Source organism: Sus scrofa, chromosome 14 (genome assembly GCF_054392235.1).
Source record: "Sus scrofa isolate SSC_HxYL_T2T_F1_AM1 chromosome 14, Sscrofa_HxYL_maternal_Yorkshire_Landrace_v2.0, whole genome shotgun sequence".
Taxonomy (NCBI): domain Eukaryota; kingdom Metazoa; phylum Chordata; class Mammalia; order Artiodactyla; family Suidae; genus Sus; species Sus scrofa.
The window spans coordinates 33,564,692-33,592,597 of record NC_139396.1 but is presented as its reverse complement, the minus strand read 5'-3'; the positions used below and the strand labels follow the sequence as shown (position 1 = coordinate 33,592,597).

General features: G+C 37.2%; 1 protein-coding gene across 6 annotated transcripts in view; it reads right to left on the bottom strand.

Moving 5' to 3' along the window:
• Positions 1-15,785: 15,785 nt before the first annotated feature.
• Positions 15,786-27,906, bottom strand: part of FZD3 (frizzled class receptor 3) — a 113,982-nt gene continuing 101,861 nt past the window's right edge. For 3 of the 6 annotated variants that reach the window (XM_084997782.1, XM_001928787.7, XM_021072308.2), the window contains one exon: positions 22,983-27,573. In XM_084997782.1, coding sequence (XP_084853908.1) covers positions 27,360-27,573 — 214 coding nt within the window. In that variant the 3' untranslated portion in view covers positions 22,983-27,359. Of the gene's footprint in view, positions 17,743-22,982; positions 27,574-27,906 lie in introns of those variants that run through there. The other 3 variants (XR_014828438.1, XR_014828437.1, XR_014828436.1) reach the window with 2 other exon arrangements.

Here is a 27,906-nt window from a genome sequence, read left to right as displayed (position 1 = left end):
GTGTGTCTTTTTTTTTTTTTTTTTTTGTCTTTTTGCCTTTTTCTGGGGCCACTCCCACGGCATATGGAGGTTCCCAGGCTAGGGCTCTAATCAGAGCTGTAGCCGCCATCCTACGCCAGAGCCATAGCAACATAGGACCCAAGCCGCGTCTGCAACCTACACCACAGCTCACAGCAATGCTGGAGGCCAGGGATTGAACCCACGACCTCATGGTTCCTAGTCGGATTTGTTTCTGCTGTGCCAAGATGGGAACTCCCGTCCATTTGTTTCTAATGAATAGTAACTCAAATTCTTAGTGATGACTTATAGGCATTGATTCCACAATTAAAATCAATCTTTTTTTTTTCCCTTGGCTTTCTTGAGGTAAAATTTATCTCAAAAAGTCACCTGTTCAGTACGCAATTCAAAGGTTTAAAGTTATAGAGTTGTGCAGATATCACCACAGTACAATTTAAGAGCTGTCCCATCATTGCCAAAAATTCTCTCATGCCCATTTGTAGCAACTCCCCATTTTCATCTTCAATACTGGGCTACCACTAATCTACTTTCTGTCACTATAGATTTGTTATTTCTGGCCATGGAAACACACAAAACGTAGTCCTTTGCATTTGGCTTCTTTCATTTAACATACTCTCTTTAAGGTTCATCTACATTGTAATATATATCTGTAGTTACCCTTTATTGCTGAATAGAACCTCATTGCATGGATGTGCAACATTTTGTCTACTAACTCACCACTTGATGGACATTTGGGTTATTTCCATTTTTTGGTTTTTATAAATAAGAATAGATTTCAAACTATATTACAAAGCTATAGTGATTAAAATGGCATGGCATAAACTAGTCACATTGATCAACGAAATAGAATAAAAGCCCAGAAATAAACCTACACATATGTGGCCAATTAATTTACAACAAAGGAGCCAAGAATATACAATGGAGAAAGGACAGTTTCTTTCATAAATGATGTTGGGGAAACTGCACAGCTACATGCAAAAGAATGAAACAGGACCACTATCTTATACTATACACACAAATTAATTCAAAATGCATTGTAGATTGGAATATAAGACCTGAAACCAATAAAACTTATAGAAGAAAACACAGGTGGTAAGTTTCTTGATACGGGTCTTGGAGATGATTTTTTTTTTTTAATCTGAAAAAAAGCAACAAAAGCAAAAAAAAAACAAATGGGACTATATCAAACTAAAAAGTTTCTGCCCAGCAAAGGAAATCATTGACAAAATAAAAAAGGCAATCTACTGAATGGGAAAAAATATTTGCAAATCATATATCTGCTAAAAGGCAGAATATATAAAGAACTCATAAAACTTAATAGCAAAAAAAAAACCCCAATAATTTGATTAAAAGATAAGCAGATGATCTGAACAGATTTTTTTTTTTTGCAAAAAACACATACATATAGCCAACAGATACATTAAAAGATGCTCTCCATCAGCAATCATCAGGGAAATGCAAATCAAAACATACCTATTAGAATGGCTATTACCAAAAGACAACAAATAGCAAGTGTTGGTGAGGATGTAGAGAAAAGGGAACCCTAGTGCACTGTTAGTAGGAATATAAAATGGTGCAGCCACTATGGAAAACTGTGTGGAGGTACCTCAAAAATTAAAAATAGAACTTCAGGGAGTTCCCATCGTGGCTCAGCTGAAACAAATCCAACTAGTATCCGTGGGGATGTGGGTTTGATCCCTGGCTTCACTCAGTGGGTTAAGGATCTGGCATTGCTGTGAGCTAAGGTGTAGGTCAAAGACACAGCTCAGATCTAGTGTTGCTATGGCTGTGGTGTAGACCGGCAGATGTAGCTCAGATTAGACCCCTAGCCTGGGAACTTTCATATGCCATGAATGCAGCCCTTAGAAAAAAAGCAAAAAAAAAAAAAACCTTCATATGATCCAGCAATTCCACTTCTAGGTATTTATCCAAAGGAAACAAAAACACTAACTCGAAAAGATATATGCACCTCCATGTTGATTGTATCATTATTTATAATAACCAAGATATAGAAGCAACCTAAAAGTCCACTGATAGAGGAATGGATAAAGAAGATGTGGAATACATATGCAAAGGCGTATTACTCAGCCATAAGAAAACCTTGCTGTTTGCAACAACGTGCATGGACCTAGAGGTATTATGCTAATTTAAACAAGTTACAGAAAGACAAATACTATATGATCTCTTTTTGTCCCCTCTTTTTTGGGGCTGGACCTGCAGTGTATGGAAGTTCCCAGGCTAGGGGTTGAATTGGAGCAGTAGCTGAGACCTATACCGCAGCCACAGCAATGCAGGATCTAAATTTGAGTGTGGCCTGCACCTCAGCTCATGGCAACGCTGGATCCTTAACCCACTGAGTGAGGCCATGGCTTGAACCCGTTTCCTCATGGACACTAGACAGATTCGTAACCTGCTGAGACACAACAGGAACTCCTGATTGCATTTCTTTTGTGGGTGGAGTTGGGAAAGTGATAAAGGGAGGTGTTGTGTTTCCTCTGATTTTTTTGGTTTTTTGGCTTTCTTTCATTTCAGATTGCCAGAATTCTCGCCTTGACTATTCTCCTCTACTACCCAGTTTCCAAGGCACTTGTCCCTCTGTCCTCACTTTTCTATTCTCTTCAGCCCCAGAAAAAGGCTGCCTCCTCAAATCTGGCAGGCATTTCAAGCCCCTTTAACCTCTCATCTGACAGGATCCTTTTCCAGTATGTTTCCACTTCGGAGTGGCATTTGATTGTAGCTCGATCCCCTTTTCTCTCTTCTTCTTTTTTTTTTTTTTTTTTTGTCTTTTTGCTATTTCTTGGGCTGCTCCCGTGGCATATGGAGGTTCCCAGGCTAGGGGTCGAATCAGAGCTGTACCCACAGGCCTCCGCCAGAGCCACAGCAACTCGGGATCCGAGCCGCGTCTGGGACCTACACCACAGCTCACGGCAAAGCCGGATCGTTAACCCACTGAGCAAGGCCAGAGCCCTTTTCTCTCTTCTAAACAGTTTTTCTGGCCTCTGGCTCCCTCGAAGTTTTGCAGTGGGAGCACAACATAAATCTCTGCTGTAAACTAGGGTGCATTTCCCTACTTTAGACAATTTGAAGTTTTCAGTGTGTCTGCCTTCTTGCTATATTGAAGGTGTGTGATTTGTATCATCCTATGTCTTGAATCACAAGAAGAGGTGTATGTGGAGAGATCTGGGGTGAGTGGTCACAGCTACCTTGGTTACCACACATTTATTTCACCTCATTCTTTTTCCCCCCAGTGGCTTCACACGATACAGTTTTCTTTTCTTTTTTTTTTGTCTTTTTTTTGTCTTTTGTTGTTGTTGTTGCTATTTCTTGGGCCGCTCCCGCGGCATATGGAGGCTTCCAGGCTAGGGGTTGAATCGGAGCTGTAGCCACCGGCCTACGCCACAGCCACAGCAACGCGGGATCCGAGCCGAGTCTGCAACCTACACCACAGCTCACGGCAAAGCCGGATCGTTAACCCACTGAGCAAGGGCAGGGACCGAACCCGCAACCTCATGGTTCCTAGTTGGATTCGTTAACCACTGCGCCACGACGGGAACTCCGATACAGTTTTCTTTATTGTTCATGTTGCAGTCTGATGCAGGTTAGACAACTCTCTGTGCAGGTCTCCTCCCAGCAAGGTCTCCTTCCATTATTTGATGCCACCATCTTCATATGCAGCCTCTAGATTACTGGTTTATTACAAAAGGATCAGCCAGATGGAAGAGGTTCCCAGGGAGAAGCGTGGGGAGACAGTGTGGAGCTTTCATGCCCTTCTAAACATGCCACTCTCCCCAAATCTCTGTGTGTTCTGCAACCCAGAAGTTCCTACTTTAACCTCATTCTTGAGAGATATTTTTGGTGGTTTATAATTCTTTTTTTTTTTTTTTTTTTTTTTGGCTGCACTTGCAGCATGTGGAAATTCCCGGGTCAGGGATCTAAACTGTGCCACAGCAGCAATATGAGTAACTGTAGTGAAAACGCCAGATCCTTAACCTGATGCAACACAAGGGAACTCCTGGTTTATAATTCTTGGAAATTCCCATCATGGCTCAGCGGGTAATGAAACCAACTAGTATCCAGGTTCAATCCCTGGCCTTACTTAGTGGGTTAAGGATCCAGCGTTGCCGTGAGCTGTAGTGTAAGTTGAAGACACAGCTCAAATCTTGCACTGCCATGGCTGTGGTGTAGGCTGGAGGCTTCAGCTCTGATTCGACCCCTAGCCTGGGAACTTCCATATGCTGAGGGTGAAGGGCCTAAAAAGCCAAAATACATACATACATACATACATACACACATAAATAAATAATTCTTGACTTACAGTTATTTGCTCTCAGTAAATTAAGATATATTCTTGTCTTCCGACTTCCATTATTGCTATAAAGAAATCGGCTTTCGGTGTAGTCGCCATTCCTTTCAAATTGATCTGTCTCCTCTCTGGCCACTTTAAGATATTTTCCCCTCTGGTGTTCATCAGTTTTCCTATAAGATGTGTAAGTACTGTTTAAAAAAAAAAATTCTTCAGTTACTAAATCATTCATTTGGTTTTGTGGCCCTAATGATTATTGTTTCTCAACAATTCTAGAAATTTCCTAGTAATGAACACTTCAAAGATTTCTTTGTTCCCGCTATTCCTCCTGGAATGCTGATTTACTCATTTCTTGTTTTCTATCTCTTTCTCTCTTTGTACTGCATACCTTCAAATTAACCTTGTATTAGTCATTTATTGCTGCATAACAGATGACCCCAAAACTTAGCAGCTTAAAGCAATAAACATTTACTACTTACACAGGTTCTGAGGGTCAGGAATCTAGGAGTGACTTAGTTGGGTGGTTTGGGCTCAGTATTTCTCATAAAGTGGCCTCCAGCTGCCCACAGAGGTGTAGTCAAATGAGGGCATGACCAGGGCTGCAGATCTGTTTCCAAGATGCCTCACTCAGGAGGAAGCAGCTGGCTTCCTCGGTCTGGGATCTGAGAGAAAAAGAAGCACCAGAAAGGCACAGTGTCTTTTATAACCCACCCCCCACCCCCAATCACACACTCTCACTTCTGCCTTATTCTATTTGTTAGAAGCAAATCACAAAGCTTGACCTATACTTAAGGGAAGAATATCAAAGAATTCTGGACATTTGAAAATCACTACACATAGTTCAGTTCTGTTTAATCTGTTGTTTCTAATTTCAGTTATTAAATCATTCATGTGGAGAAAGTCAACTAGGTCTCTTTTTTCAAAGCTGCCTAGTCATATTTCATGGTATCGTGTTATACACCTAATTCCTTCTTTAATTCCTTAAACATGTTAAATTGTTATTTTATCTTTTGTATTGACTCTAATATCTTAAGTCTTTGGAGAATTGGCTCTCACTTGTGATGTCTTTGTGTTTTGCTGGCTGTGTTTATGAACTGCTCCTTTCTCTTGAAAAATTCTCTGTGGAAATTCCTTGGCACCTGAATTTGAATTATTTTCCTCCAAAGAAGATGTGCATTTATTTCTGACAATTGCTTGAAGTCACAAGCAATCCAGGATCCTTTGAGTTATATTCTCGGCTTAATGGTCAGATCACACACAGATGTATATTTGGATCAAAAATGTGCATGAGGGCCATCACACATCCTTAGGGAGAACTCCACATACTCTTGCCAACCAGTGCTAAATTTAGATTCAGATTTGTTTGATGACGTGTTCTATGTGACTTTCTTTTCTTCCTCCTCCTTTACATGGCAGGTATAACCTATTGAAGTCTCAGCTTTGTGCAGAGATTGATTACATCCTCCAACCGATGTTGACATTAGGCTTAATCTCCTGCCTCCCAGATAGAGCGCTGTGTCCAGAGTTCTGCAAAAAAATTCCTAGAGGAGACGCTGGTGTTGATGCTGCTTTATTGGCAATGTTTCTTGCTTTCACTTTGTTTTTGACCTTTGTTTGTAAGATCTTGCCAATTCGGCAATACCATTACAAAGATGATTTTTATATATAATCCAGGATTTTGACTGCTTCCACTGGAAGGGTCATTGAAAGTATCTAATCTTCCAACTGCTGGAAGTGCAAGTTCTGCATAGAACTCTCCAATCCACTCCAGGCTGGTTCTCTTCTTACTCCATTTAAGTTGTTCTTTTCAATAACCTCCACCTTGTCAAAGCAAAGGGTTTCCTCTGTCTTCCACTTATTGGATCTTTAAGCATAATTTAACCGGTTTAACAACTCCCTCCTTTATAAAACACTTCTCTACTGGCTTCTCTAACACATTTGTTGGATATTCTTGTGTCTGTCTTTTTTTTTTTTTTAGGGCCACACCTGTGGTATATGGAGGGTCCCAGGCTAGGGGTAGAATCAGAGCTGTAGCCACCAGCCTATGCCACAGCCACAGCAGTGCCAGGTCCAAGCCGCATCTGTGACCTACACCACCGCTCACGGCTACGCTGGATCCTTAACCCACTATGAGAGGTAAGGGATCGAACCTGTGTCCTCATGGATGCTAGTCAGATTTGCTTCTGCTGAGCCACGACGGGAACTCCTCGCTGGATATTCTTATCTCACTGGCCTCTCCTTTTCAGTCTTCTTTCCTGACTTTTTGTCTTCTACACAACTTCTTCTCTCTGTTCAGTCTCCTCCAAGATGATCTAAGATAATCTTACGGCTTTAAATCCTACCTACTATCTTGATGATTCTCAAATTTCTATCTTAGACCTAAATCTCAACCTGAGCTCTAGCTTACTTGGCTTCTTCACTTGGATAATAGTCACTTTAAACCCAACCTGTCCACAACACTTAATTTTCCCATCCAGCATCTTTCTTCCTCCAGTTTTCTCCACTTCAAACAGTGGCCCTTAATTTACCCCATTCCTCCAGCCAAGAACTAGGAGTCATCTTTCAGTCGCTCCCTTTCCCTCATCTATCATATCCAGTGTATCAGTCTTACTGACACCACCTTCAAAAGACATCCTGGGAGTTCCCACTGTGGCTCCGTGGTAACAAACCCGACTAGTATACAGGAGGATGCAGGTGCAATCCCTGACCTTACTCCTCAGTGGGTTAAGTATCTGCCATTGCTGTGGCTGTGGTATAGGTCAGCAGCTATAGCTCCAATTCAACTCCTAGCCTGGGAACATGCATATCCCACAGGTGTGACCCTAAAAAGCAAAAACAAAACAAAAAAAAACAAAAAAAACAAACCCCCAAACAAAAATCCTGAATCTTCCCTTTTTTGTTTATCTCTACAACTACCATCTGAGTCCTAGTCGTTACTATCTCTAACCTGTATTAATGCAATTGCTTTTGATTCCCTGTGTTCATTTTTTTTTTTTTTTTCCGGCTGCACCCGAGGCACGTGGAAGTTCCTGGGCTAGAAATGGAATCCGAGCTGCAGCTGCAACCTATGCCACAGCTGTGGCAACACCAGATCCTTAATTCAGTGCACTCGGCAAGGGATCGAACCCATGGCCCTACAGAGACAATACTAGATCCTTAACTTGCTGTGCCACAGCAAGAACTTCTATAATCCATTTTCATAGCGCTACCAGAATAATTTTTTAAAAATGAAAACTGGAGTTCCCGTCGTGGCGCAGTGGTTAGCGAATCCGACTAGGAACCATGAGGTTGCGGGTTCGGTCCCTGCCCTTGCTCAGTGGGTTAACGATCCGGCGTTGCCGTGAGCTGTGGTGTAGGTTGTAGACGCGGCTCGGATCCCGCGTTGCTGTGGCTCTGGCTTAGGCCAGCGGCTACAGCTCCGATTTGACCCCTAGCCTGGGAACCTCCATATGCCACGGGAGCGACCCAAAGAAATAGTAAAAAGACAAAAAAAAAAAAAAATGAAAACTAGGTCATGTTAATCCCTTAATTTAAATACTTCAATAGCACCATTTTGCACTTTGAATATGAACAAAATTCATATCCTTTACCAAAACCTTTACATCTCTCCCTACAGGATAGTTTTAGTCTTATCTCATAACACTTAACTACTATCTGAAATTAATATGTTAATGTCTTTACTTATTGTTTGCCTCCCCCCATAGACTCAAAATTCTGATTATAGAACTGCAACAAGAAAATTGCCTGTTTTGTTCCCTACCATAACCTCAGCAATTAATAGGTGATTAATAAATACTTATCAATTGAGTCTTTCATAGTCTATAAAGTTCTCTGAATAACCAGGGTTTTTTTTTTTTTCATTTTTTAAAGCTTTAATTTCTTTTTTTAAAATTTTTTTGTTTTTTTGTATTTTCTTGTGTCACACCCATGGCATATGGAGGTTCCCAGGCTAGGAGTCTAATCAGAGCTGTAGCCACTGGCCTACACCACAGCCACAGCAATGCATGATCCGAGCTACTTCTGCGACCTACACACCACAGCTCACTGCAATGCCGGATCCTTAACCCACTGAGCAAGGCCAGGGATCGAACCTGCAACCTCATGGTTCTTAGTCGGATTCGTTAACCACTGAGCCACGACAGGAATTCCCATTTTTTAAAGCTTTACTGAAGTATAGTTTATTTACAATATTGTAGTAATTTCTGCTGTACAACAAGTTGATTCAGTTATACACACATTCTCCTTTTTTAGATTCTTTTCCACTATAGGTTATTACAGAATATTGGGTCGAGGTCCCTGTGCTATTCAGCAAGTCACCATTTGGCCAGTCATTGCATATACCTCAGTGTGCATATGTCACTCCCAAACCCCGAGTCCATTCCTCCCCTACCCACCTGTCCCCTTTGGTAACCATAAGTTTGTTTTCAAAGTCTGTGAGTCTGTCTGTTCTACAAATAAATCCATTCGTATCCTTTCTTTTTTAGATTCAACATATAAGTGATATATGATGTTTGTCTATCACTGTCTGATTAACTTCACTTAGCATGATAATCTCTAGGTTCATCCATATTGCTGCAAAGGACATTATTTCATTCTTTTTTTAAAGCTAATATTCCATTGTACCGTATTTTATTTTTTCTCTCCTCTGATGATAGACATTTAGGTTGCTTCCTTTGTAAATAGTGCTGCAATGAATATTGGGGTACATGTATTTTTTTTCAAATTATGATTTTCTTTGGATATATGCCCAGGAGTGGGATTGCTGGATCATAAGGTAGTTCTCTTTTTAATTTTTGAGAAACCTCCATACTGTTCTCCATAGTGGTTGTACCAATTTACATTCGCACCAACAGTGTAAGAGGGTTCCCTTTTCTTCACACCCTCTCCAGCATTTATTGTTTATAGACTTTTTGATGATGGCCATTCTGGATAGTGTAAGGTAGTATCTATTTGTCATTTTGATTTGCATTTCTCTAATAATTAGTGCTGTTGAGCATATTTTCATGTGTTTTTTGGCCATCTGTATGTCTTCTTTGGAGAAGTGTCTTTATATTTTTGCCCCATTTTTTTTTTTTTTTTTTTTTTTTTTTTTGCTATTTCTTTGGGCCGCTCCCGCGGCATATGGAGGCTCCCAGGCTAGGGGTTGAATCGGAGCTGTAGCCACCGGCCTACGCCAGAGCCACAGCAACGCGGGATCCGAGCCGCATCTGCAACCTACACCACAGCTCACAGCAACGCCGGATCGTTAACCCACTGAGCAAGGGCAGGGACCGAACCCGCAACCTCATGGTTCCTAGTCGGATTTGTTAACCACTGAGCCACGACGGGAACTCCCCTGCCCCATTTTTTGATCAGATTTTTCTTTTTGATATTAAACTGCATGAATTGTTTGTATTGTAATCCCTTGTCAGTTACTTTATTTACAAATATTTTCCTTCCCAGTCTGTGGGTTGTCTTTCCATTTTGTTTGTGGTTAATTTTGCTGTGCAAAAAATTTGTTTCACTAGGTCTCATTTGTTTATTTATTGATTTTTTTTATGGCTGTACTCGTGATATATGAAAGTTCTTGGGCCAGGGATTGAATCTGAGCCACAGTTGTGACCTAGGCTGCAGATGCAGCAATGCCAGCTACATTTAACCTACTGTGATGGGCTGGGGATTGAACCCAGGCCTCTGCAGTGACCCAAGCCACTGTGGTTGGATTCCTAATCCACTGCACCACAGCAGGAACTCCATATTTGTTTATTTTTTTTCTATTTTCATTGCTCTAGGAAGAGTATCTAAAAATATTTTGCTGTGGTTTATGTCATAGTGTTCTGCCTGTGTTTTCCTCTAAGAGTTTTGTAGTACCTAGTCTTATATTTAGCTCTTCAAACCATTTTGAGTTTATTTTTATGTATGGTGTTAGTGTTCTAATTTCATTCTTTTTACAGTAGCTGTCCAGTTTTCCCAGCACCACCTATTGAAGAGACTTTTTCTCCATCATATATTCTTGCTTTCCTTGTCATAGATTAGTTGACCATAGGTTCATGGGCTTATTTCTGGGCTTTCTATTTCCACTGATCTATGTTTGTTTTTGTGCTGGTACCATACTGTACTGGTTACTTTAGCTTTGTAGTATAGTCTGAAATCAGAGAGTCTGATTCCTCCAGCTCCATTTTTCTTTCTCAGGACTGCTTTGGCTATTCTGGATTTTTTAATTTCCATACAAATTAAATTTTTTTTGTTCTATTTCTGTGAAAAATGCCATTTGTAATTTGATAGGGATTGTGTTGAATCTGTAGGTTGCCTTGGATAGTATAGTCATTTTGATAGTATTGATTCTTCCAGTCCAAGAGCATGGTATATCTTTAGTTCTGTTTGTGTCATCTTTGATTGTTTTCATCAGTGTCTTATAGTTTCAGAGTACAGGTTTTTGTCTCTTTAAGTAGGTTTATTCCTAGGTATTTTATTCTTTTTGATGCAATGGCAAATGGATTGTTTCCCAAATTTCGCTCTCTGATCTTTCAAGTTAGTATATAGAAATGAAATAGAGTTCTATGTATTAACTTTGTATCCTGCAAGTGAATGCCCAATTTTCATGGCAGAAGTAACCTCTTCCATATTTGTGCTCGAATAACACTTTGAACCCACCAGTATTACAGTACTCATGTGTTTAAAAGCTCATCTCCTCACTAGACGGTACAAGAGTATAAATCATGACATTTTCTTTGAATTCTTAGGGTCTGAGTCACTACCTGGCAAGGAGTACATAAACAAATTAATCTTTACTGAATATATGAATGAATGAATTCATGCTAAAGAATTGTTACAGAGACTTGGAAAATAATTTTCTGAAATTGCTTTTATCAACAGACAAAAAAACCAATATAAATATAACCCTCAGCTCTGGAAAAATGCCTAAGACTGTGACAACTAAAACAAGCTTGTGGGAGGGAGTGGGGTGGTTGGGGAGCTTGGGGTTAATAGATACAAACTATTGCCTTTGGAATGGATTAGCAATGAGATCCTGCTGTGTAGCACTGGGAACTATGTCTAGTCACTTACGATGGAGCATGATAATGTGTGAAAATAGAATGTGTACATGTATGTGTAACTGGGTCACCATGCTGTAGAGTAGAAAAAAAAAATTGTATTGGGGTAATAACCACTAAAAAAATAATTAAAAAAAACAAGCTTGTAGTTAAATATGCCATTTCTATGCAAAAGAACTTCTAATAACGCATAGGACAAAAGAGAACAAAAAAAGGAGTTTCAGGCTAAAGGATTTAGTTTGCTCTCCTCTGGATCTAATCAATTCTTATCAATTCTAGTGTTGTAGCAATGTCCCTAGAAATAAGTCAGCTGCTGGCAGCCCCATGGCCCATATAATCTTTGGAATTTTCAGAAATGCATATCACCACTCTGGGAATGCAAGGGACTTCTCTCCTTGTCTTTATGGGTTCATTTGGAATCTACTCAACTGATGGCTGAGGCACAGGTTATTACCCTGGGAATCATTAGCAACAATTCCTTAAACTGGCTTAACCAAAGCCCAATTTGTTGCCAAAGAACAACGTCCCTTCTTCTGCCTTTGCAGGCCCAGGACATTCAGGAAACCAGAAGCTTACATACAGATTCTAGTGCATGGGTTTATTTCTCATATTCAGCCAACACTTTTCTGGTAAACCTGGTGCCAAAACATGCTTAAAATAAAAATGTACACACTTTGTTGTTTGGCTTCATATGAAGTGTGTGAATCCTTCTATTGTATTTACTACACAGTATTTATTTTACAGTAATAAGTTAATATTATTTGAAGTTGATGGAGACTTTCCATTAGCCCTTTAAGGCCTAATCCTGGTTTTGACCTAAGAGACAGTGAAAAGGGCTCAACATAATTTTTCAGTAGCAGAATAAAGATAGTGACTAAGCAGTACCATAGCAAAAAGCTGTTATTTTCAAAACATTTTTGAATACATGCTTAGTTTCATTTTGATTTTAAAAAATAAATAAATCAACCCTCGATTGTGAATGTGTGTGTTGCTCTGGAGTACTAAGAGACCAGGTGGTAAAGCTAGGTTCCTTACCTTTGGAATTCTTGGCACAATTGAAAATCTCAACATTCTCCCAAGGCTTCTTTCATATTCCACTTCTTATCTTCTTCTGACTAATGGATGGGTATGCTGGTGGGAGTGTGGGGTTGATAAAAACATACACGTGATTAGCAGAGAGAAATGAAGAGCAGTGTCTAAAAGAGGAAAGTAGAATGGAAGAGAGGATGAAAGGAGAAATGGGAATAAAAAGAAAACTGGAAAATAATGGTGAATAAAATGAATAATAAAATTGGAAGAAGGGTACCAGGGACCAATGGCTCTTGTTAACATCAGTACCTCTAATCTGTCCCCTCACCTCAACCATCTGTTTTGTGGCAAATGCCAGCTCTCTTAAATGTTTCTGATTCTTATTGGACTCCTTGGGCTATTTTCCATTACTCACCTGTTCACTGCCTATACTTCACAGATGGGGAAGTGTGAGGCTAAGTATATTCATTTTCTATTGCTAACAAATTACCCTAAATTTAGGGGCATAAGCAACACAAATTTATTATCTTTTGTAGGCCAGAAGGCTGATGTGGGTCTCCTGGGGCTGAAAGGAAGATGTCAGCAATTCCTTTCTGGAGACTTGAGGGGAGTGTTAACTTCCTTGCTTATTCCGGTTGTTGGCCAGCTTCAGTCCTCTGCAGTTGTAGGCTGGAGATTTATGTTTTCTTGTTGATTGTCAGCTATTCCCAGTTTTGAGAGGCCACCCACCTTCCTTAGCTTCTGGCCTCCTTCCTCCATCTTTAAAGCCTGTAACAGCAGGTTACATCCTTCTCACGTTGCATCTTTTATTCTTCATTCAGTGTCACATCCTCTCTCTAACCTCAGCTGGAAAAAATTCTCTGCTTTTAAGGACTCATGTGATTAGACTGGGCCCTCATAAACAACCCAGGATAACCTCCCCTTCTCAAGGTCTACAGTCCATCAGCAAAGTCCATTTGCCTTGTAGGATAACATACCCACAGGTTCTGAGAATTAGGGAATGGACATCTTTTGTGGCCGTAACTCAAGAGCATGGGATGCTGAGCAAATTAATTTCTGATTGTTTCTCCTGGGACATTTAGAAGGATGAGGGCTTTGGGAACAGGCAAAACGTATGAAGCACATTAGCAGGGTCTTGTTTCCATGTGAGAATATTAAATTAAGACAACCAAATAAGAATGGAAGGATTCTGGGACCAAGAGTCTCTTCAAAAAGAATGTTAATAGATTCTTTAAAAATCACAGAAGGAAAAAGACAGCTAGAAAACAAATGGGGGCATTAAAATAGAATTTTAGAAGGGATCTAGAAACTATCTAATTTTAAATTCTCTTTAAAATTTTTGAGATAATAGATTTACAGTTTTAATGTTTAATCCCATACCCGGTTCCTTCCAATGATATTTTTGTAACTGTAGTACAATATCAAAACCAAGAAATTGGCATAGAGGATCCACATATTTTACTCAAATGTCACCAGTTTTACATGCACTCATTTGTATATACAATTCTGTGCAATTTTACCATGTATAGATTTGTGGGACCAACATAATCAAGTTATAGAACGATTAGCGGTTTTTAGTAGGTTCTTTGGGTGAGGCCAAGTTAAATGGAATTTCGGGTACTTTCTCTTTACTCAAAACAGTCTGCTTTTATCTGTTTTATGTACTCAGACTACATACACATTTTCTTTGATGAAAGGATCCTATAGCTAAAAACTTTCATTTTACAAATGAAGAAGCTGTGTATGTATGTTATATCTATGTGCTCCAGCATACACACTGTGATCAGTGCTCCATCCACTAAGGACCAACATTTGTCTACAAAGTTACCTAATGATAAACCTGAAACACTAAAAAGAAAAAAAAAAAAATCCGGGAGTTCCCATTGCAGCTCAGGGGAAACCAGTCTGACCACGAGGATGCAGGTCTGATCCCTGGCCTCGCTCAGTGGGTTAAGGATCCGGCATTGCTGGAAGCGGTGGTGTAGGTTGCAGACCCAGCTCAGATCCCAAGTTGCTGTGACTGTGGCATAGGCTGGTAGCTGCAGCTCCGATTTGACCCTTAGTCTGGGAACCGCTATATATCGCAGGTCTGGCCCTAAAAAGACCAAAAAACAAAAACAAAAACAAAAACAAAAAACAAAAAACCAAACAAAAACCCTTCTCTTTGAATGTCAACACCTAATTTTAGCAACCATGAGACAATCATTTAGGATTTTTTTCATCTTAAATATTTGGTTCACATTAGAATTGTCAGGATATTATGAACTTTATTTAGTTCATTGCCTGGTACAGAGTAATCAATTGGTGCTTCAGGGCAGTAACTGGTAAATATTAGTTTGAACAACTGATGAACATGTATACATATAACTTCATCTCCTTTCAATGACTAGAGGGAGATAGTTGTAAAAAAAAAAAAAAGTGCCCCATTCTGTGACAAACTCAACAGAAGTATGGTGTGCACAGTACAGCATACACTGGATTCCCCCCTCATTTTATAGGACCTGAAGATGTGTGCTCAGTTCTGTGAAACGTTTTAAGAGGGATATTCACCACTGGAATCTTTTGAAGGGGGAATGACTCAGATCTGATAGAAGTCATAGAACAGATCAGGAATTGGAGAACTGGAGAGTAGGACATGTTTGCTTATAGAAAAGATTTGAAGGAAAGAGCATACCTTTTTTCAAATGACTAGAAAGTAGTCCTGTGAACGAATTATTGTTTATCTATATGTGTGAAGGTAACAAAGACATGTATTTTCCATTCAATATATGGAAAGCCTTTTGTGATAATTAGAGCTGCCTCAAAATGGAATGGAAGGCTGTGCAGAGTAGTAAGCTTCCTGTTACTGAAATCATTCAGGCAGATGCTTATAAAAGATGATTTTGAAGGATTTTTGCACTGGATTGGAAGTTGGACCTTATGATTTCTAAGGTCCCCTCTGACTACAGACTGAATGATCCAGGCAAAAAGTTCTAATAGTAGTTTACATCCTGATCTGCCTTCTTGTGCATGGAAAAAAAAAAAAATCAACTGATTTGCTTAAGTGGGTAGGATTTCCTATTGAGAAATTGATATACTTTAATGTATTCATTTTTTTCCAACAGATATTTATTGAGCCCCTCTATGTCCCTACAAGTACTTATGTATAGAGGATATAATAATGAACAGATACGGAATTTACCTATATTGAAAAAATAAGTGTGAAAGAGATATGATACAAAATGGTGTTTATATAGTGCTATATTCTAGATTAGTATGAATCGTACATTGTCAGAAATGAAAAAATTAATAATTAGAAGAATATGAAACCTAACTTAAACACAGCAGTGAAATATATTAAAATAAAGAGTCTAGAATATGATGTAGAAAAGTATAAACTAAATCAGGTACTAATGACAAAATAGAGAACAAATTATTTAATTTTATTACAAATTTCCAATTTATAACCAAAATATACAACCACTACATTTAAAATCAGTTTGTACACTCACAGTTAAAGTGCTAAGTAAAAACATTTACAAAAACTGACATCAGTCTACTGTAAACAAAATAAATCTACAAGAGCAGAGTGCAAAGCACATCCAGCTAATGTGAAAGTACAGTTCATGCTCTAATCAAGTGCACTTGCCCTATACATATCTCAACAACAGTCACTTTTCCACTCATTTGGAAATGAATGAACAATTTTAAATACATAAAAAAGGAACATGAAGAACGAATGCCACAAAATACAAGTCTTTATTAGCATAAACAGTTTCTAACTAGATGTTTATATGATAAAGCAAGATTAAAACTTTAGAATCAATTTTAGAATCACCTCATCAATTTAATTCAGAAAAGGGTCTGAAAACTAAATTGCTAAGTGCCAGTTGTTTAAAAATTATAGTTTTTTTTTTTTAATGAAAAAGGAATACCATCTCTACCTTTATATCTCTTGAAAAAAAGGAGAAAGTTATGGTCATTGTTGATAACAGTAAAACGAGGAATTTTTTTTTTTTTTTTAACAAGAATGAATAGTGCTCACCTGTAAATTTAGTACCAAGGAGCAAAGCTGGAGGAGAGGCCTGCCTAAGGGAGAGAGACTGAGCCTGCAACACAGATGGTCTTAGAAGAACAGTATGGGTGATGGATATCTAGGATGTTCCGGACACAGCTCTTGAACTGAAAAGCATGGCATCAGCAAAGCCCTGACGGCATATGACCCATAAAAAGAAATGACCAGCTCCTTTCCTCAAGGTCACTGAAAATATACAGCACCTTCAGACATCATATGGTTTTAGCAAGAGAAGCAGATTCCCAAGTTAGGTAACTTAAGTGATAGCTCTTGTCTCAAAATAGTTTTGCTAAGACTAATTAAATTATTTCCACTTTTAAACTTAATGTTCTACTAATTGATAGTAACCTGTGCTAACAGCAATGTGTTTGTTTTTAAGAGAGGTAAAAGGGCTATCTATAGTCACTAACAATTTATTCCAAACCAGGAGAGCACTAGCTAAACTGTTACCTCTATTATTCACAAAAATATTATTTATATGAGGAGATGTAGTCTGATTTTGGAACAATCCAATTTGCAATCTTAGAACATAGCTATTTAAAATTGGGGATTTCCTGTGTAGGCACTGCATATTTTTATATGCTTTTTATACTCACATACTTTAATTCTTATAACCTGACACAGAAAAAAATCTTTAAATGGTATTCTATTATTATTATTTTACGGCAGCACCTGTGGCATGTGGAAGCTCCAAGGCTAGGGGCTGAATCAGAGCTGCAGCTGGGGCCTATACCACAGCAACATTGGATCCCCAAGTTGCATCTGAGAACTACTCTGCAGCTTACAGCAACGCCAGATCCTTAACCTACAGATAGAGGTCAGGGATTGGACTGCCGTCCTCATGGATGCTAGTCAGATTCTTAACCTGTGGAGCCACAATGGGAACTCCTTTAAATGGTATTTTAAGGCAAATTTGTTTACTACATAAGAAACGAGTATTCATTATTTTAGAACGCCTACCAAGAAGATAAAATTCTATAGCTGGCAAAATTTGAGTCCATATTAGATACAGGGGTGGGTAGTTATTTTGCCTCTAAATGATATCTACAGACTAATCCTTTGATGTATGACAATATCTCAGGTAATGAAGGCTTAAAAACTATATACACAGACGTAATGAAAGGCTTATGTAACTTACGTATTCCCCAAAGATATTTGCTTCAATTACTGAAGTTATTTTGGTTAAACATCTTTGAAAACCGGGCAATTTAACAGCAAAACAAAACAGAATTTTCTTGATAGTCCTGTGGTTATCTGCAGTTTGAGTCTCCTTCATAAAGCCTCTGGCAAGTTGATTAAAAGAGCTGAAATGGGAAGTCAACACATCTGTTCTAAAAGATCTTTTGTTTGGTTGTTTCTTGAATATATATAATGAAATTGTTAACATTAGATCAACAAAACCAGCAACTTCACATAGCCTAGAATATTATTACCCAACTAAGACCATATAATATGAATCTCCTTGGCTTGATTCTCAGAAAGAACAGTTCATCTATGGAAGGGTTTTCTGCTGGGATGATCATGATAACCTAACATATACTACACTGTACAGCATTAAGAAAATAAGACCAAAAAACAAAAGGGCTCAAAAAAAAAAAAAGCTTGTATCAAAGAAATGTGAGCTTCAGGTATTGCATATTACAGAGTGAAATAACTATTAGCTATAATAAATTGTAGACATACACAGTTATATAAATAATTCCGCCAATTCACTATCATATTAAAATACAGCAAAGTTGGTATTTTCTTAATTTAAAAAGTTTAAATTAGAAGAAACAGCTTCCATAGCTCTTTCAACTAAAAAATAAGACAATTTAATAGTTTTTGAGTGTCAAATGAACTTTTCTTTTTGGGACTGGGAGAAAGGGACTGTGGTTTTCCTATATTTGTCATGCTAAAGTAAATGTCTATACTGCAGTCACTCCTTCTCACATATGCAATACTCCATTGGAAAAAAACTCTCAAATTTAAATTCTGCAATTGAAAGTAAAAGCAGAAAAGGTGTTTGAAGTTGGTGTTAAAAACCTGTGAAATCAGATAATCCTAGAGAAGCTAAATTTTTTAAAAAGATAAATGATAAAGAATTCAGGTTTCTGATCATAATTCACAGATAAGGCAGAAATAGCACCTGATGACAAGGGAACTTCCAGACTTTTATTTTCAAATCAGAGAGTCCTTCTCATGATTTAAAAAAATAAGTTCACACATTAAAAAAATACAATATTTTCAAGTACATATTCACCTCACTCAGTTCAACGTAAAGAACTATTGTGTTGATCTTGTCTTAGAAATATAGAATTATTTCATATTAAATTTTTCTGCTGACAAGAGTAGTTCAAAGAAAAATTATCTGAGGCAGGGCTAAGTAAGGGAGAGAGGAAAGACTTCCTTTTCAAAACTGGGGAGAAGATAAGTGTTAGAGAAACAGAAAAATGGCAGATGGATAAATATAAATTAAATCACACTAGGATTATCTGTTTTATCTTACAGAATATTCCATTATCACCCAAACCCATAAAATACTCAATGAAATGTTTGGACCTCAGACTCAAATTTAAGAACTGTAAAAACAAACAAACAAAAAATTCAGAGCCAAAGAACTGAAAGTAAATTTGTTGTTGCTGCTGTTTTTTTCTTTTCTTTTTAGGTCCTCACCTGCATCATATGGAAGTTCCTGGGCTAGGGGTCAAGTTGGAGCTGTAGCTGAGGCCTATACTACAGCCATGGCAATGTCAGATCCGAGCCACATCTGCGACTTACGCAGAGGCTGGTAGCAATGCTGGATCCTTAACCCACTGAGCGAGGCCAGGGATCAAACTATGTTGGGTTCATAACCTGTTGAGCCACAATGGGAACTCCCAGTTGTTGTTTTTTAAGTCAAGATAACACTGTAATATAGGCATGTCTGAATGAGAGAAGCTGGGCATCTAACTGAATTTCTGGAAGTCCAGGAGTTTCCTGATCCAGTGAACTGACCAAAGACAAGGAATCAAGTATAACCAAAGAAATTACACAGAAACCAGTACACCTTCCAATATCAACTTTCCATTATTGTTCTCTACTAAACAGACACCAAACCCAATACCTAGACTGTAAATCTGTACAGAACAAAAGTGTTTAAGAGATTGATAGGAGCTAGTGCAGACAAACTAGAACAAAGACAATGATTTCCAAAAGTACAGGAACCTCCTTGGCTTGGTTTTCAGAGAACGTAATAAAATCTACAAAATAACTCTGCTGAGAGATGTAACTAATGGAATCTCTACATTTTATTATAGAAGGAAGCTTTAGAGAAACATCTTCTGCAGAGCCAGAAAAAAATTAAAAATAATGAACCACATTTACCTCTAACAATATTTTAAAGCAGGACATTCACTTGCCCTTGGCTATATGGCAACTGTATTTATTTGATTAACCTAAGAATACAGCTTAATGTTGAACAGAAAAATTTCAATCAACCCTTCTTAAATTCTTTTTATGTTTATAATTATTTTAATGTCAATGTATTAAGTTTAAATAGTTTTTTAATTAGTTATATGGGCTACTGCTATCACTGCCCCCCCCTTTTTTTTTTTTTTTTTTTTTACTAATTTTACTTTGAAAACATTTTAAGTTCAGCCTAAAAAGCTACATTCATATTTAAGAGAACAAAGATCACAAATGGTACATGTCATTTTTTCTATCAATTTTAAGGTGCTTACATTGGTTCTTTAGGACATTTTTCTTTTGTGAGGGAGAAAGGTCATGTCAATTACCTGTAAGCTTTTATTATCTGTAACATAATTTTCCTCCTTTAAAATTACTTAAAATCATGAATGGAAAACAAAACTAGCAATATATCTGAATCCTACCAATTTTAGTCTAAGTTGCATTAACAGTACAGGCTAACCTAGTAAATATAGTTCATGGGAAGAATAACAAGAATAAAAGCCTGGAATAATAATTATAAAATAGTCAAGGGATAACCAAATCAGAGACAGGTAGAATTTGAGACATGACCTAATCTAATCCCCTTATTTCTTCTATTTACAGATGAGAAGACTGAAGTCCATGAGGTAAAATTCCAAGTTACACAGCTCATTGAAAACTGAGGCAAGACTAGAAATCAGGTCTTCTGACACAAAGTTCTGTGGTATTTAAAAATGAACATAATGCAGGACGTGGTGCAGCAGAAATGAATCTGACTAGTATCCATGAGGATTCGAGTTTGATTCCTGGTCTTGCTCAATGGGTTAAGGATCCGGCGTTGCTGTTGCCATGAGCTGTGGTGTAGGTCACAGACACAGCTTGGATCTGGTATTGCTGTGGCTGTGGCAGAGGCCTTCGGCTATAGCTCCAATTTGACCCTTAGCCTGGGAACTTCCATATGCTGAGGGTGTGGCCCTAAAAAAAGAAAAAAAAAAAAAATTAACATAATGCAGTTTCACTAAGCATTAAAAAAACTGCCACTTTGGAAAAAAAGAAATTATGAAGCTCTGAAGTTTTTTCTTTTATGTCAAAAAGCTTGTCAACGACAAGCCAACTTATATAACAAAACCCCCAGAGCTATAATAATAATAATAGGAGTTCCTGTTGTGGCTCAGTGGTTAATGAACCTGATTAGGATCCACGAGGACACCAGTTCGATCCCTGGATCCCTGGCCTCGCTCAGTAGGTTAAGGATCCAGTGTTGCCGTGAGCTGTGGTGTAGGTGGCAGATGTGGGTTGGATCTGGTGTTGCTGTGGCTGTGGCACAGGCTGGCAACTATAGCTCCAATTCGACCCCTAGACTGGGAACCTCCATTTGCCAAGGGTATGGCCCCAAAAAGACAAAAGACAAAAAAAATAAAATGATAATAATAACAATGTAGTTTACCCTACTTCAGGAAATAGGATAAAATAACAAGCTTGAAAGATATCACTGCCTTATAAACACTAATGTTACTAGTGAATAGTAATTACCAAAATAATGGAACACTGGATCTTCAAAATCTGAATTACTGCAAGATAAAAAACTGGGAAAAATGGTGACAGTGGCCAATAACATGAGAAAAAAATTATGAACAATGCTTTCATATCAATGAAAATGTTTAAGGAAGGACATAATATACTTCCTGAGAAAAGTGATTTAAAAAAAAAAAACCACTCTGAAGGAAACTATCTTTCAATGCATTTAAATAGATTGAATTCCTCTCTCATAGAAAGTAATGTACTGGTATAGGATTTGACTAAAACATAAGTGGAATTTTACTTTCTTTTACCTTTATGGCAATAACATTTTTACTTCCTACAGATCACAGAGTAAGAAATACGCTGATTAACTTTTTTTTTTGTTTGCTCTTTAGGGCCTCACCCTAGGCATATGGAGGTTCCCAGGACAGGGGTCGAATTGGAGCTGCAGCTGCTGGCCTACGTGACAGCCACAGCAACAGGGGGATCCAAGTCTCGTCTGCGACCTGCACCCTCATGGATACTAGCTGGATTCGTTTCTGCTGAGCCCTACGGGAACTCCCTTATCGACTTATTAAATTAAATCTTTATAAAACAAATAGGAATGTCTACAAAGATGGCTGGTTCTGTGTAGACCTTAACATTTTCTTTCCCAGAAGGCTTTGGATCCTGAGAGAAAAACTGTAATCCTGTATCAATTTGGCTATTAAAGAAGGATAGAATTTAAATTAGAAAAAAATCCAGGAGACTAATTACAGTCAGATGGAATGTAAAGATTGCTTAGTCTTCCTATTCCTTCTCAAAACTCATATAATTAGAAAAAAAGAAAAGAAAAAAAAACCTCATATAATTAGAACAAAAAAGGGAAGAGAATTAAAATATGAAGAGATGTCAAAATAATTTTATCATACAAAATAGAAGTGATACAAGAATGTATTATATAGCTACTAAGAAACATATATGAATTAAGTAAACACTTTTTCTTCAGTTGTAAAAGGGCAGAAAAGAAGTTTGAAAGAATCATGAGTTCCTCTGTCCTCTGTAAATCTAGGTTCTATAAAAATGCTCCTTTCTGTGTTGATGTGTGGAAAAGAATGGAGAAATCCTTATTTTATTCAGGTTTAAAAACTATATATACAAATATATAAACAAGATAATTTTATGATTTAAAATTCAAAGTTTTGCCATGATAAAAAACCAACACAAGTTATAACAATGACTTTTAAAAAACTCGTTCTTAATTGTTAAGAATTAGGTACATGAAAGTCCTCAAAGGAAAAAAAATAGAGCCTACACTCCTCTGCATATATTTCTTACACATTTCAGTGAAGCCAAGCTAATATATTTATATCATTCCATATCAAAGGAAAAATACAATGGAGGGCCCCAAATTTCTTTCGAAAGTGACCTACCAATTCAACCATATAAAATTTGAGAGCATACTCTAGTATAATGTATACTAAAGAGCCAATACAATCAAAGAGCATAGCAAATCTTGAAGAAGAACCTCATTTTTAAAGGGATAATTGGATTATTGATTTAAAGATTGTGCCAAATGAATACTGGTTTAATTGCCTATTCTGCTGTTATTGTTAAATACCACCAAAGACCATTATTTTTGTTTTCTGTAACCCCAAAGTTCTTTTTTTTTTTTTTTTGTCTTTTTGCTATTTCTTTGGGCCAATCCCGTGGCATATGGAGGTTCCCAGGCTAGGGGTCGAATCGGAGCTGTAGCCGCCGGCCTACGCCACAGCCACTGCAACACAGCAACGCAGGATCGGATCGGAGCTGAGTCTGCAACCTACACCACAGCTCACGGCAACGCCGGATCTTTAACCCACTGAGCAAGAGCAGGGACCGAACCTGCAACCTCATGGTTCCTAATCGGATTCGTTAACCACTGCGCCACGACGGGAACTCCTTTTCTGTAACCCCAAAGTTCTAACAGAAACAAATACTAACAGTAGGGCAATTTATAGGTTAAAGAGCACTATAATTCTTGTTATCTCATTTGAGACTCACAATATCCAGTGAGGTAGGTTTCCAAACCCAAAATTACCTTATCCTCATTTTACATCAAAGAAATTGAGACTAAGAGAAATTAAATGAGCTGTTAAGTTCACATCAAATTATGGGTCTTTTGAATTCCAAGCCTAGTGGAATTTCATTACTCTAGACTGTTAGTCAACCAAGTATGATAATATGTAAATATACCTTTGGCATGTCAAAAGCAATATAAATATCATCATAGTGAAATTTTGGTATATTAATGTTTTCTAAGCTCCAGCCAATGATCCACTACTATATATTTTAAAAAAAATTTAAGTAGTTCCTTTCATTTAATGGGGATACAGCCTAAACCAAGATAGTTACAATTTCAGTTATTTCCAGCTACCATCACAAAGAAGCTAACGAGGTAGGTTAAGATACAGTAAAATTTTCTAATTTGAAGAGATTCTTAGGATTTTTTTATAAGTCTGCTCTAAGAAACAGCTTTAGAAAATTAATAAATGTTTGCTTGAATATTCATTCATCCAACACGTCACAAAGATCTAACTTCACATAAAACCAACAAGAACCTGCTTACTTACTTCCAAGAACTGCTGTTTACCTTTCAAAATCAATAACGTGTTGGTACAAGTTTGTATATATATTTCTTTAATTAAAATAGTAATATGGACTGTTACTCTAAGAGAAATAAGCTTTATTTGGTGCAATTCATGTATTATCACTTGCCACATGTTATTCTGATAGAGACTTCATTTCATTTAGTTTAAATTTAGACTCTTCAAGTTTCTTTGAAGACTCATTACTAGAGTAAAAGTGAGTTACATGAATTACTCATTAATTTAGATATTTACTGAAAACCTACTATGTACTATCCCATCTGCTAGCCGAGTTATTAATCAATTGTTCTTTGAAATTGCTTCAAGCTTAATACTGTTTTGAATCTTTTGCTTTAATCAATGAAAAAATTCAATACAATATTGCTGAAATCAGAGTACTTCTCAAACACCTTTTGGTTATATGTTAACCAGGGTTTTAGAGAGAACTATTATTTTCTCAGTTGTCAACTGAACAAACAAAATACTAAACATTATCATATGCCAATCACAACACAAATTAAACATATGGTAAGAAAGCTGTCTAGACTTGCTCAAATTGATTAAAACTAGTTGAGATTTGAAATTGTTGTTCTGCTATAGTTCTTCAACTGTCTCTCTAAAGAAAAAAAAATTAAATTTGGAGCACTAGTTTGGTAAATCACACGGTCCAAACTAAATATTGTTACTTAAAACAATGTTTTGTAAATTTTGTGGAGCAAAATTAAGATACTGAAAGTAACTGAAAGGCCAATATAGCATTTACAAATAACCAACAGTTAGTTTAATAGAGAAGATACAAAGGTATATATAAAAATCAGGAATTGCGGAGTTAAAATTTTCGTAACAATGTTCACTTAACTGTTTATACTTGGCCCACTTGTACAAGAAAACCAATTAACATTTTGGCAATTGATAATATGATGCAGATGGTGCTGAATGACAACATCTTTGAGCTCAAATTGGTACCTTCTACATTAACTTCTTATTTCTGTGTCTGAATGTTTGTTTTGGTCTCTCCATGCTGTTCTAAGGAGAAATTTTCAGACAAAGGCCTCATGAATTACTTACTGATTTATAAATGAGTTTGGCCTTCATAGAAAAGGTTTACTAACTGTCAGATATGAGGGAATTCAGACATGGCTGTCTTGGGTACTAACTCCAGTTCCAATGGTTAAGAATGAAGATGGAGGAAAAAGTAAAACATTTGAGCCAAATGCTCAAATAAATCTCATGAAGAATAATAAATATTAAGAAAGATGTACTTTGAAAGAAAAAAACATGATATACAAACAAATTATTATTATCAGAAAACTGACTTCTGTGCCTGATGAAAGCTTCTTTTTCAACACCTAATTTCTTGGCAATTTTTGTTTTAAAGAAGGAGAGAAAAGAGTACACACAAATTAAACACATGTTGGGGAATTTACAATGGTAGCCCTCAAACAAATCTCTTAAATCCTCAGTAATCTTAATCCCTTGTATTTCGTATCACTTTACAGTTTTCAAAGAGCTTTCATACGATTTTTCATATCACTATTTAACAACGCTGTGAGGTAGGTATTTATTTTCTATCTTCATTTACAAACAAAGGAACTGAGGCTCAGAGAAGTTGACTTGTTAAAGGTAAAAAACTAGCATATGGCAAAGCCAGGCCTCTCTCGAGTTTAGAATATTTTTTAAAGTGTGATTCTTGATACTTGATTAAGAATCACCTGTGGTATAACTACAGATTTTAAAGTCCTACCATCACTTTTGACTTACTGAGTAAGAATCTTTTGGAATGGGATCCCGAATTCCAACTATATATCAGGTAATGATATAAAAGCATAACATTAAGTCCAGCTAGACTTTCATGTGATATAAAATAATATCATCAAATCATCATCGGGGCAAGTTAGTTTAAAACAACCTATAACCTGGCTGCAGATCAGAATCACCCGGAAAGATTTAAAAACAAAACTACCAATTCTCATCTGAATGAGAGGAAAGTGTCAGGCATCAGATATTCCCCAAGTGATTCTTATCTAAGGTCAGGGTTGAGGACTGCTTATTTTAATATGCTTTTCTATATAACACATCCAGCATTTTCCAGAATTTTTTGTTCCCTTCTGATTAATTTCATGCCTAATAAAGTTCACAGTTTTTACTGCAAATTACTTCAACATCACAAGACAAAATGTCAAACATTTTTGAGTTGATATTTTTAAGATTAAAAGATACTTCACAGCAAGACTAATCATGCTTGATTTTGCTACAATGATTTGTCAAATACCCCAAATTAATCACCACTTTGGACTTAGATTATATATATTTCAGCTGTAAACAAGAATGATCCAGAATCTGAAAAGAGGGGTGCGGGGCAAAAGCTGCAGCCTATTGGCTATTGGGCAATGCTAGTGCGGACAATCAACTCACTGATAGGAGAGGCCTGGATACCAAGGTCCGGTGGCTTTGGCAAGATCAAATCTCACTGTAGAAAAATACAACAATGAATACAGAGGAGACATTTTGCTATTTTGTAATTATGGTTACCACAAAAAACCTTAGAATGTGTTATGCTTATCTTACATGCGTCCACAAAACGGATTTGAACATGAAGTTCTCCTGAATCAATACTACATGGAAAATGTGGCTACAAATTAAACATTTTCCATCATGCATATGGATAAGTTATAAAAACATGGCCAGTAAAAGTAATATTTACAAAAGTAATAAAAACAGCACAATTACTGGGGAAAAAATGCCCATCTCTGCTTTTACTCCATTGCTAATCCTATTCCTGTATTTCTCTGCAGAAAGATTATTTTGATAGAATTTCAAAAGAGCCATCTAGACTAATCAGATCCTTCTATGATTTTATACTCTATTAGCTAAAATACCCTTGCTGATTTATCAGATTCTCCTATAGTTTATAAACAGTTCTTTTTCACTTAGTGGAAAGAAAACTACAAAGTCCTACTATTCATCTGAGAAATAAACCTTGCATAGAAAATGTCTTTAATTCTGAAATTTTGTTTTATTAACAGAACTATCAGAATGCTATCTCACAACCATCTGATATTATACGGAAGTTCACTACAAAGCAGTCACCACACATTTAGGATTTTTCTAAATATAAAATAAGTGGGTTTATAAAATTGCTTACCAGACAACTATTTCTTCATAACCTAGAAATAAGATTTACGTGATGATATAATTCTCAGCATTTTGGATACCTTGATGTTCCAAGTTTGATGCAATACAAAAAGCAAAATTTACTTTTCCAATGGACACAAACTGCACCTGACTGAAAGCATCATAACAGAGAGTTACAGCAATCAGTCATGCAAAGGCAAAGGATAAAAAACTGCTTTTTAGATGGCACAGGTTTTCCACCTTAGGACAGTTTAAGCACTGGTTCCATCTTCTTCGATAACCCGATTCATGCTGGTGCCGTGTGTGATGTGAGTCATAGGATTATTACTGAGATCTCTGATGCTGCTGTGTCGTGACTGCTCATTGAGCCGATGAGAACTACTGTGCCTGGAGTGATCTGTCAGTCGTGACATGCTGCCATGAGGTGGTCTCTCCTCCATCCCTCTGTAACTGCAGGGAGTATACCTAATACAAGAGAGTTTATTTTGAAGGAGGTAACGGAACATACTAGAAAATAACACTAAAAATTTTCATGGACATACGTCATTAAGTGAAAGGATTAGGAAACGAATGAAACTGGGTACAAGCTGCTGTGTCCTCGGGTTTTGAAGTAAAAGCTTTTTCCTTTAGCCTCCCAGGCCTCCCCTCAGTCTCAGGAGAGATAATGATTAGCAAGTACTGATACAGTTAAAAACCAGTTAAAACAGTCTCCATGATGTTATGCCTGCCTTGGCCCACTAACTTACCTTAACCAGCTTTTCATAAATGATTTCTTCCTTGTTTAATTTCTTTATTTTA